At 43.8% G+C, this 11,320-nt stretch overlaps 1 protein-coding gene across 1 annotated transcript; it reads left to right on the forward strand.

Annotated features, from left to right (window-relative positions):
• Window positions 1-837: 837 nt before the first annotated feature.
• CHMP1B (charged multivesicular body protein 1B) lies at window positions 838-11,044 on the forward strand. The gene is made up of 8 exons (XM_065846486.2): window positions 838-980; window positions 3,296-3,393; window positions 4,112-4,258; window positions 4,869-4,937; window positions 5,264-5,371; window positions 6,356-6,399; window positions 7,014-7,086; window positions 7,674-11,044. The coding sequence occupies exons 1-8, from the start codon at window positions 965-967 to the stop codon at window positions 7,716-7,718; spliced, it is 600 nt and encodes a 199-aa protein (XP_065702558.1). The 5' UTR covers window positions 838-964; the 3' UTR covers window positions 7,719-11,044.
• Window positions 11,045-11,320: the final 276 nt, after the last annotated feature.

Genomic DNA, 11,320 nt, shown 5'->3' on the forward strand with positions numbered 1-11,320 from the left:
TATTAAATGCTTTATATAGGTCATCCGTGGTGCTCTGGAGGAGATTAAGGTCTTTGCTCTTCAGAATATTAACCTTGGTCCTGCGAATACACTAACTGCAAATCAGAGTTCCAGTAACCCCAGTGGGTGTTAGATCAGCATCATTTTTTCAGGTTATTTCTCTTTTTCTCAATGTATTAAAATTCCGTAACTCAGTCAAGTTGTAGTTTGGCTTGGAAGGGAAGAGCAGGGGCAGCGCCATCCCCAACCAGCCCGAAGCTGCAGGTAGGACACAATTCAGCAGAAAGACACAAAATTTATAGAAATATCGCGTGGGGTTTATAGTTCACTTGATTAGCTTCATGGAACAAGGCTCTGCTTCCCTTGGAAAGTAATTCCACTGGTTTCTTTTGCTATTGGAAGACAGGGAACAGAAACAGCTATTAGAGGTTTGCAACACTTGAGAGTTTTATTTGCTTGTCAAGTTTAACATTTGTTATCACTATAAAAGTATTACAGTATATTAATATGACATTTCGTGCAACTACCATGCAGATGTACACGTCAGCTGTTTGAAGTTATATTTAATTTCTTGATTTCCCATCCAGAACTTCTTATATTCAGTATCTCCCCTCCAAAAGTCACCGGCATCCTTTGCATTTTACCCCCAATGGCTGCTCAGTCTGCCTCCGAAGTGTGATAATAAATCGCTTAAGTTCCTACACTTGCTCTAGATAAACATTGTGTCCCTCAAACATTAAGAAAAGGAATGTTTGGTGTTCCCAAGCCGCTTCTCCCCGCGGCCGCCGCGCCTGATGAGACCCCCGCGCACGCGCGTCACGCCCCGGCGCGCCCGTACGTAACGGGGCGGGGCAACCGGGAACCGGAAGTCGGAGCCGCGACAGCGCTGAGGGAGAGGGGCCCAGCGGAGCTCCCAATTCGAGCCCCCTCTGCTCCGCTTCCCCCGCCGGGCCGGAGCGCCGCCATGTCCAACATGGAGAGTATCCTCGGGGCTCGGCTGTGCGGGGAGCGGCGTGGTGTCGCCCTCGGTCTCCGGTACCGGGGGTGGGGGCCGTGGTCTGGGGGTGGGGCTGGGCCGAGCTGCGAGCCGGCGCTCTGGGGGCCGGTGGCTGTTGTGGGGGCGGTGTGCGGGGCCATCCCGGCCGGGGCCGGGGTGCGGGGGGAGGAGGAAGCGGGTCCCGTTCCTCCCGGCGCGGGGAGCGGGGCGGTCCCGCCGAGGCCTTTCCCGGAGGGTTCGGGTGGCCCCGGCGGGAGCTGCGCGGGGAGGAACGGGAGGTTCGGCTTCGCTTTGCAAGGCGAGATCATCCAGGCTGAGCTGGGGGGCGCGGGCGCTGTCAGCACTCCCGGGGCTTCATGGAGGGACAGCCCGAGGCAGAAAATGTGATTTACAGTGTGGAATAGCGCCCAGGGACAGATGATGTGCCGTGTATCAGGTGCTGTGTATACACTGGAATGATGTTGGCAGCCAACTTGTCCCCCCAAACACACCAGGACAAACCCGACTGTCTGCCCTGGTGTTGGGAGCACATTGTGTGCAGGGAAAGCCCTTATGGGAGAATTTAGTGTTCTTGCTGTATAAAACAGAAGCGAAAAAAACCAAAACCAAACTTAAAGACGATGGGTGTTGGTGTGGTTGATCCGGCACTGGTGGTTGTTGGGTGCGCTGGGGCGGGTGACGGTGACTCATGGTGAAGTTCAGCTGCACTTGGGTTGTGGGGCATCGAAAAAGACGCTTCGAGGGAGGAGCGAGTGCGTGTTCGTCACGGGACGGGAGAGCCCTGAGCTGTCGTCATGCCAAAGGTGCGTGCCCCGAGTGAGTAACTGAGGAAGTGATTTCAAAACAAACTGCGGTGCCGGTTCAGCACGAGCGGTGTCCATAGGTGATGTTGTGCTTTACGTGGTTGCTCTGGTCTCTGAGCTCAAGTGCACTTGAATGAGCAACCTAAAGGTGTTTTCTTGTGGATCAGTGCAGTACACTTATTGCTGCTGAAAGGGATGCTCGCCTGGGTTTTAAAGCAAAGAGATAGAAATACAAGCAGCGATTTTATTGTTACTGGTAGCTACCTTGATGGGTAACCTGGATGTACAGGCAAAACTTTTACCTCTTTGTAACCTGCCACGTAACATTTACAGGATAGGATAACAAATATATCAATGAACTTCTGAATATCTTCAGGTCACTGTTGGAGCTTTTAAGATCATGACTGGACTTCAAAGGAGAGACAGACAGTTCCGGAATAATTTAGGTACTTGAAATATTAAAGAAAGCTCAAGTACCTCACAGTGTTTAGCTTTATGTGCTTCCACTTAACTGTTAAATATCTTATTACTTGCTGCATCTTCCTCATGGGATATCAAAAGATGGCATGAAAGAAACTTACGAAGCTTTGTACTTCCATTTTGTTTGAGAAGGACTAATATTTGGAAGCTTTAATCAGCAGTATTCTAATAGTATGGGGTTTTTAATTCTTAATTAGAGCACATGCTGTGTTCTCTTTCAATAGCAGTTCTGTGCAATCGTTCTAAGTCACTATCAAGTCTTGTTCTACTGTATTCTTAGAGCTTTTGGCTTTAGCAGAGCTTCAGTTTTTTAAAAAGAACAGTCTGTCTTGCTGACTGCCGTGTCCTTTCCCCACAAGTCAGATGACGGAGCCGACGGGGACCCCGGAATCTCTCCCATGAGCCAGGGCTGGGAGGCTGCTCTCCACACCAAGGAGCCGCGTGAGCAATTGAATTTAAACCCCAGATCACGCTGCGGCTTGGAAGGGCAGCCTGGCCTCCTGGTTTGTACCTGGGCACAGTCAGCCAGGCCCTTTTGCTACTGCACTGTTAATTTGTCTCGTTCCGTAGTGGTTTTCTTTTGGTTTCTTTTTTTGGATGAGCAATTCTGGGCAGGCCGGTAAACCACGCTGGCATTTCACGGAGAGTTAAACATTCTGGGTGTGTGAGTGAAAGTATTTGGCAGAGTCAGACTTTCCTCTTGGGGAGCTTCCGTTTGTTGTATTAATCACTCTGAAATAGGTTTGGTGTTAAATGGAGCCAGTTTGGGATCTGAACTTATTTTTAGTAGCCTCACGTTTTAGAACCCGGTGGCATTGTAAGGGTGAAGCAGCTTGGTAGGTCTCATTGTGTGAATTTCAAGGGCTTACTTAAATAACATTTTCCAAGTTTTATCGTAATATCACTGATGGGGAAACACAATGTGTGCCAGGTTTGATAGCGCTTTAAACAGGAGGGCAAAAGTACTACAGTGTAAGGATTGATCCTGTTCTTGGAGCCTTAACTTGAGCTGCAGAACACCTGTTTAATTTGAAGTTTGCTGCCAAGGAGCTCAATAGGAACGCAAAAAAATGCGACAAAGAAGAAAAGGCCGAGAAAGCTAAAATTAAGAAGGTAAGCGGTGGGCCTGAAACAAGCTCTTTAGATCTGGTCTTTACATATTACAGCAGGAAAATATCCCTTGTTTTTACCATTTTCCTTGTATGCATGCTAGTAATATTGTGATAGATGCTTGTGGTTTAAGATGTATGATTATAAATGTTCCCACATGTATTAATAAATCTGAGGATATATTCTTGTGAATCTTTTTGTACAGCTTGTGGCATTTGCTTTTTGAGAAAATTGTCATGTATGTGTATTGTTAGAGACTTGTTCTCAAAGTTTAAAATATTTAATCTCCATGTCTATCCTCTTGTGTTAAAAAGACTTATGAAGAGAAACTTCAAAGTAGTTTTTGAGTCCTTGAAGTAGTAAAAGGAGAGACTAAATTGATTTGACTGTATTTTTGTCCATGAAATACAACCATACCAATTGTATCTGGTTTTGAGTCTTTATGCTGAAAATGTTTTTAGGAATGAGAAAACTATGTTTCTGTAGCTCTGTAAAACCTTCTACCTGAAGTGCATGCTTGGGACCTTCCTGGGAAACAAGTCAGGGGTTCACATCTTGAAAAAGTCTGAGAAATATTGGGGGAGGAGAGTGGGGTTGATTTTCTCTTCTAATAGGGAAGATATTGTGAATTGATGCTTATAATGAAACAGGCTATTCAGATACCATGTTTACAAGAGAAAGGACGGTTAAAATGCTCCTTCTTTACCTTTTTTTCCAACAGGCAATTCAGAAGGGTAACATGGAAGTCGCACGAATACACGCGGAAAACGCCATCCGCCAGAAGAACCAAGCCATCAATTTCCTGCGCATGAGCGCCAGGGTGGACGCCGTGGCAGCCAGAGTTCAGACCGCGGTGACCATGGGCAAAGTGAGTCTGTTTTCACGAATCTCGAGCAAGAATGAGACCTCTGATCCTCCTAGAAGTGACTTAATGCTGCCTGTAATGAGCTGGAAAGTTTCAGTTTTGGTTTTGGATGTGGCCAATAGTAAATAAAGAGCTGGAATCCCCCTGGCAGTGGCTGTGTTTTGGAGGTGGTAACTCCTCTGAGCTGTTGCTATTCTTGTTCCTCTGTGTTTTGCTCGTTACACTTAAGGTTATTTTGCAAAGATATTGCTCCACTTCCAAAAACATGAAGTCATAATGTAGGATGTGCAATTCCAGAATTTTTTATAGCTCTTTAGACGGAGAGCTTATTCTGCCATGTGATCTGGATACCAAATATATCCCCTCACATTTGACAGATCTACACGAGTTAATGCCACCTGCACCTCAGTTTTTAGTGAGGCTTAAATGCCCAGAATGTGTATTTCAACTGGTTAATGTATAGAACTTTAAATGGTGGGAGCTATAAAAAAGCAGTGGAGTTTTAGATGGCAATAGGGCGTGCCCTACTTTTTGATACTGCGGATAGATAAGAGAGCTTGGTAAAACTGCTCGTTTTAGTTGCTTTGTAATAATTTCCTTTACCTCGTTCCAGGTAACGAAGTCGATGGCGGGGGTGGTTAAGTCTATGGATGCCACGCTGAAGAGCATGAACCTAGAAAAGGTAAATAGAAACTTGTTTTTGGAGGTGTGCATCAAAAGCAGAAAGGGAATGAACACATGTTTTAAAAAGGGAAATTCCAACCAAGAGAGAAGGTTTTGCAGTGAGGTTGGTAGATCCTGGAACAGGTTCCCCAGTGTGGTTGTGATTCCTCAGAACTGGGGATGCTCTGAACCTGCCTGGGCAGAGCCCTGACCAACCTGCTTCAAAAGTTCCATCAGCTTCAAAGGGGGATGAGCTCTCATTTCCAGAAGCTTCTCTCAGCCTTCATTCTATTTTTGCCAGTTCCATTATCTCCAGATCATTGATTTAATTCATATTTTCAACAGATATCTGCACTAATGGATAGATTTGAGCATCAGTTTGAAACACTAGATGTTCAGACACAACAGATGGAAGACACGATGAGCAACACTACGACACTAACAACGCCACAAGTAAGAATAGTATTTTTTTGAAGCGATGATCTTAAATTATGTGTCTAAACTGCGTGGAAATGTCTGATTCTCTTCTTTCTGCCAACTTTGAGACATGGCAGCAACTGGAGCCTTTTCACTCTTGCTTTGTGCTTCTTTGTGATGAAGAGACCAGTTGCAATTATAGGCACAAGTACAGTGGATCACAAATATGTATTTTAGTCACTGCTATATAGGAGACTTTATTGCAGATTATGTCTTAAACTCTAACTCTCCTACTGAATAAGCTGCGTTTTGATGGTTCTTAATGAACTTCTGAACCAGAAGACACTGCAGCGTTAATTATCAAAGCAGAACATGCTGTAAGGAAATAAATAGTTTGAACTCACTGATATTAACAAAATGACATTAGTCGCCACCAAATTAGTAGTAGTATGTGCAATGGAAAGGTTGTAATTACCTACTCGCAATTTATGGACGTGTTTGTCAAAACAGGTTCTTAAACAGTGCTTTATGTAGAGAAGAATTCCTAACACTGACCCCCTTGTGCTGTTCCACAAGGGGCTAAATGTGCTGTTCCAACAGACATTTTCTCAGAGAGAAATTTACTGGATTTAGTGCTTTGTAAATAAACCTAAAACCAAATCCAAAACTTAAATCTACTGTAGATGGGCTTTTTTCTTTGAGCAAAGCAATGTTTTAGTAGCTGATAATGAGCAGTCGATAACACTTCAAATATTCCAGTGTATGTTTGGTCTTTTGCAGATCAGTTCAGTTCTTTAGAGACGTTATTTTAGGAGGTGGAGTTAGATCAGTGGGAATTTAACCTCTACTCCTGATTTTTGAGTTCACACAGGGCCCTCTGGTGGTGAAGCACAAAAATGTTCTGTGACATGTAGCTTTGAATCGGTTTTGTTAAAATAAGTTCTGTTCTCTCAAGATTTAACAGAAGGGCTTGTCAGAAATTACAAAATGCAGTAATGAGTTTTCTTCTCTTTACCCTAGAACCAAGTGGATATGCTTCTGCAGGAAATGGCAGATGAAGCAGGGTAGGTGAAATTTTGAGTGACTGTTGAATAAATCTTGGTTCCAACAACCCTTCCTGGTTACCTTGAAGGTCACATACCCCTGTTTTATGTGTTTGTCTCTTGGAAGCAGAGAAGAATCAGCATTTTCCTTTCACCTCTGGGCAACATTCTCACAATACTTTAGCTGCCAGTGTTTCATTTTTTCACTCAAAGCTGCTGTGGGTATCAGGGTGCAGGGGTGGTTGTGCAAAAGCCTAAAATCATGTGTCACTCGTCATGGCAGGATAGCGTTTTATCATTGACTTGGATTTGCTGTAGCATTAACGATCCTTGCCATGGTTCTCCATACTTTTCCTCTTTTTTTTCCCCTCTTACCACATTAAAACTTCCTGTAGTTCTGCTCTCTCACCCAGGTGTAGCAAAACGCATTGTCATGACCTATTTAAGCCTTTAGGGATATGCTGAAACATTTCAGAGAATTTTACTGGCCTTTTTGGTGACACCTAAGTTGGCTCAAGGAGAAATACCGATGGCCCCATGCTATCTCAATATTCCTCTGCTTGTCGGTTATTGTGCTGATTCCTTTAGCCACGTACGCCTGACCTGGGTTTTTTGGTTTTGTTTTCTCCTGTTAGTCTTGATCTGAACATGGAACTACCTCAAGGACAGACGGGTTCTGTTGGTACAAGCGTTGCCTCAGCAGAGCAGGTAAATGTTCCATTTAATTGAAATCGGTGTGACAGGAGAATTGATGTCCAGGTTGCACAGATCTTCTGCCGAGTTGCTTTTCCCATTCTAGGGGAATATATTTGAGGGAATGGAAAGAGGACACTTTATTTTTGTCATCCCGTCTTTGTAGGGGAGGCTTTAGGGAGCCTCATCTTAACTGACCAATCTTTGGGGAGCCACATCCTTTGAAAGTTCTGTTTCACCTTGTACCCTCTAAAAGCTGACACATAAAAACCCAACAGCTAAACCAAAAATCCACAAAACCCCACAAACAAACCCTTCAAAACCCCCCACAGAACAAACACAAATAAAACCAACCAAAAAACCCCACCAAAAAAAGACGAGACCAAGTGAAACTGTCTGTACTTGTTGCTTTCGAAAACTCCTTCCTAGGTATCTGCTGCTGGAGGTGACACGGTTGTACAGACCTCTGGTCTGGTCTTAGCAAACCTCGTTAAGATAATTTCAGATCGTCTGGTCATGAAGTTGCTTGACCATCCCAGAACTTAGCAAAGAATAATCCTGATGCTACTGACAGCTGGTGTCTGTGTCTCCCCATTCTGCAGGATGAACTCTCACAGAGACTGGCCCGCCTGCGCGATCAAGTTTAAGTGAAACGAAGCTGCGGTTCTTTGGACGTGCTTTCAAAAAATACCCTTTCTGTAACTAACCCTTCACTACACTAGAAAGGTGGCTCGGGTAGGAGCTGGGTGGTTGAATATTTGTAATATAGGGTATTTCACTCCTAGCTCGCTGCTCTTTCTAAATACATTAACCCAAAATATCAGCTCTCTAGTGTCCTTTTCTGTACATTTTGAAGTTGATATATTTTTTGCAAGCTTTTTTCACAAAATCGAATTGATATTCTAAGTCAGTTAATGATGTTGGTACATTCTAGCGAAAAAAAAGCAGAGTGTCATTGATATATATTTTAAATTATGAAGTGATTTCTTTTTTTAATTCTGAGGACTGTTTATGGTTGGAGAACTGATGTATTCAGTTCAGACGATCGTTGTAGACAACTTTCATACACAGCCAAGCTCCTGGAACATGCAACAGCGTGGACTTCATGGAAAGTACACGTGTTAAATCAGTGCACTTCAGTCTGGTTTTTTTAGGCTTTTAAAGCCAGGGTAATTGTACTGAAATGAGTTGTTAAGTTAGAAAATGAGTTACCGAAAGCTGTTTGCACATGATTGAGAACTTACACGGTGTCATCACTTCAGTGCAGGAGGAATAAAATCTATTTTTCAAGTGTCTGTCAGTTCTGTTGGGTGCTGCAGCTCGCTTGCCAACGTTAATGCCAAGTGCTGCGGCTTCTCCGCTTTTCCCTTCTCCGTGTCCTGGGGTGCAGCCGGTTCTCCGCTCACACCTCTGCGCGGCCCACAAAACAGCGAGTTCCTGCGAACACAGAACTCACACCACCCAGTTCTTACGGATTCAAGCTGAGAAGCCTCATGTGAAGCAACTGAAGCCCCTTTTCTCCATTCCTTCCTCTGTCTTTGCTTTTAATCTGCTCTTCTTTTTATACGTGAGGATGAGTCTTGTGATTGTATTCTACAGTCAGTGTTCTTCCGCATATGAAAAAGACTTTAGTAGTTTTCCTCAGGCTCAGATCTCCCCAAAAAATGATTTATAAATGATTTGTAATATTCCAGCCGTATGGGGAAGCAAGTTGGTTTTAGTGATCCCTTGAACCCCTTTGTATTTCAGCAGCTTCCAACTCTGGCTGCAGGTGTGAAGCAAATAAATTATTGTAGAAATTGTAGCTGAGGCTGCTTGTGATGTGTTGTGATAAACAGTAGTGGTAAAAGTCTCACTTTGAATTTCTGGGCATTTTTTGGTTTGTTTCATCTGCATAGGGTTGAGGGAAGGTGTGAAGCGTTAGGCTGAGTTCCTAATTTGCTGGTGTTGAGGATCACGTGGGTTTTCCAGTGTTGAGGAAATATTTAGGACAAAAAACCAGTTTCTTAGTCAAGCAGGATTTTTGCAGTGAAAACATGGAGTGGTGAAACACTTCAGGGCAGTGTCAAACTGTTTTCTGACTGTGTTATTCAGATCACTTTGAAGGCTTAGCAGGGTGTTACGTGCTGAGTGTTCAAGGCTACTGTAAAAACAAGATATGGAAAATAGGATAGACAAAACAACCTAAAAAGTTGTGGAATTGTGCATCTCACACTGGCAGCCTAAACCAAAACGATTTGTTTAAAATGTGGTCCTTTCACTGGTGTACATTGATTTTTGAAGGAGCTTTCTTTTAAACATCTTGAATGTTCCTCCTGTAAACAGGAGGAATTGGGAGGTGTTGAAAAACCTTGTACTCACGTCTGTAGTCTCGGTACAATCCATTCAAATCATTAATAAAGCCTCTTAGGAAAGGGACTATATGCTACTTTTCCCCCTAGCTCCTTCTGAACAATATAACAACATTAATGGTAAATCTATGCAAGCGGGTTACCCGCAGCCGTGGTAGCCACGCGTGTTTGTGCCTTTGCCTTATGGAACTTACTGTATCTTTTTCTTTATATTCGGTTACTTCATGTCTGATGATTGGGTTGCAAAGTTACTTGTACATCCTAAATCCCCATCCGAGTTTACTGCGCGGTTGTTTGGTGATGGGTTTGTACCATGAACTCCCGGGGTGTTCGGTGTTTGACATGAGCTGACTTCAACTGGCCCGTTTTAATGGTGATTATGGTGCTTTTAGGCCATTCCTGGGCATTTCCAAACTATTGGAGGCAATGAGCAGCAGTTCTGGGGTCTGTAGATTTGACTTTTGGAGTGTGTTGCTTTGCCATGAGCCTTGGCCCTCTGGAGGAATTTAAAAATAGAGGGAGATGAGACTGATTGCTGCAAGGGAAATGTTAAATGAGCTTCGTTATCTTCCTGGGTACACACAGCCCGTTCTGTGGGTTTGATCTCATCCCAGCCTTGCTGACTCTAGTACCAGAACAGATTGGTCTCGTTTTTTTTAAAGGGTTTAATAAACAAGCATGAAGGCTTGACTGCCAGAATTAATGGCACCTCTGCAGAACTATGATGCGAAGAGCTGGGTGGGCTTGGGGAGAAATACGGCTTTGAAATGTTGAATTTTCCCCTCCCGACTTCACTCCCAGAACCAGGATTTGGTGCCGGCTGCTCCTGCGCACAGAGATCCCGGGAAACAGTTTCTTTTCTCTTTGGAAGCGCTCGTGTCTGCGAGTTCAGAACGTTGCAGCGATTACATTTGGAATGTATATATTTTTCTCAAGTCTTTAGGAAATGCTTAAAACTGGAAGTTGCTCTTGGAGCAAGAGTTGAGTTTCGTGTCCTTCCCCATCCGGGCTCCCCAGACATTTGCTGTTTGCAGATGGGCTCTGGCTCCTCACTCCATGGTAACTCGTTTCTCTTGTCAGTTGTCCGCCTGTGTTTGCAAAAGTCCATTTCATGTTAAAGAAATTGTGTTTGCTTTTATGTAACCTTATTACCAGATAGTATTTCAATATTTATGCTTAGGAGCAGACACTTCGGATGTGAAACATTGCTTGAAATGTTGCAAGATGGTTTTGCTCTGCGTTCTTTTTTCCTCTTGGTTAGAAAACTGCTGGCGAATGGGAGCGTTAATCTTGATTCATTTGAATTCCAAAACTGGAAGCCATGAAGAGCTTCAGATGGAAGGAGAGGGAAGGAAAGCAAGAGCAAGAACTTTGGCTTCTTTGATTGCAATGGGATGAAACGATCAAGTTGCCTTTGTGGAGATCCTCAGAGCCAAAAACCAGCGACGTTTTGTTAAATACAGACAGCAACTGTGTACAGAAATAAACCGAGGCTGGTGACGTATAGAGAAGAGAATAATTTTTGTAGCTCTGGTAAGGTTGATTTTGAAAACCGCTTTATTTGTCTGGGACGATTTGTAAATGGAACTGCAAGTGGTAAATAAAGTTGTACAGACAAATGATTTCAGCTGGGTGCGCGGCTCTTTGCTGGGGCACAGTACAGGGATGAACAAGCACATCAGCGGTGTTTTCCTGGGAGAGGATAATGAGAAAATTAAATCTTCATGGAGACAAAAGAAGAAAGCGAAGTGGGAACTACTGAGAAGGATTTGGGGCAAGAATCTGAGGGGTAAGTGAGGTTAACAACATAACATACATTTATTTAAAATTTTATGGGTGGTATGGGACATATCCCTTGTGCTTAAACATCTGAGAGGGTTTTCTGCCTTTCCCATAGA

Source organism: Patagioenas fasciata, chromosome 11 (assembly GCF_037038585.1).
Source record: "Patagioenas fasciata isolate bPatFas1 chromosome 11, bPatFas1.hap1, whole genome shotgun sequence".
NCBI classification, from domain to species: domain Eukaryota; kingdom Metazoa; phylum Chordata; class Aves; order Columbiformes; family Columbidae; genus Patagioenas; species Patagioenas fasciata.

What these genes read in the sequence shown, in the direction of transcription:
- CHMP1B (XM_065846486.2), top strand. An exon ending in CCGCGGTGACCATGGGCAAA is followed by an intron (nt 4,259 to 4,868) that starts GTGAGTCTGTTT and finishes ACCTCGTTCCAG; the next exon opens with GTAACGAAGTCGATGGCGGG. An exon ending in CGACACTAACAACGCCACAA is followed by an intron (nt 5,372 to 6,355) that starts GTAAGAATAGTA and finishes TCTTTACCCTAG; the next exon opens with AACCAAGTGGATATGCTTCT.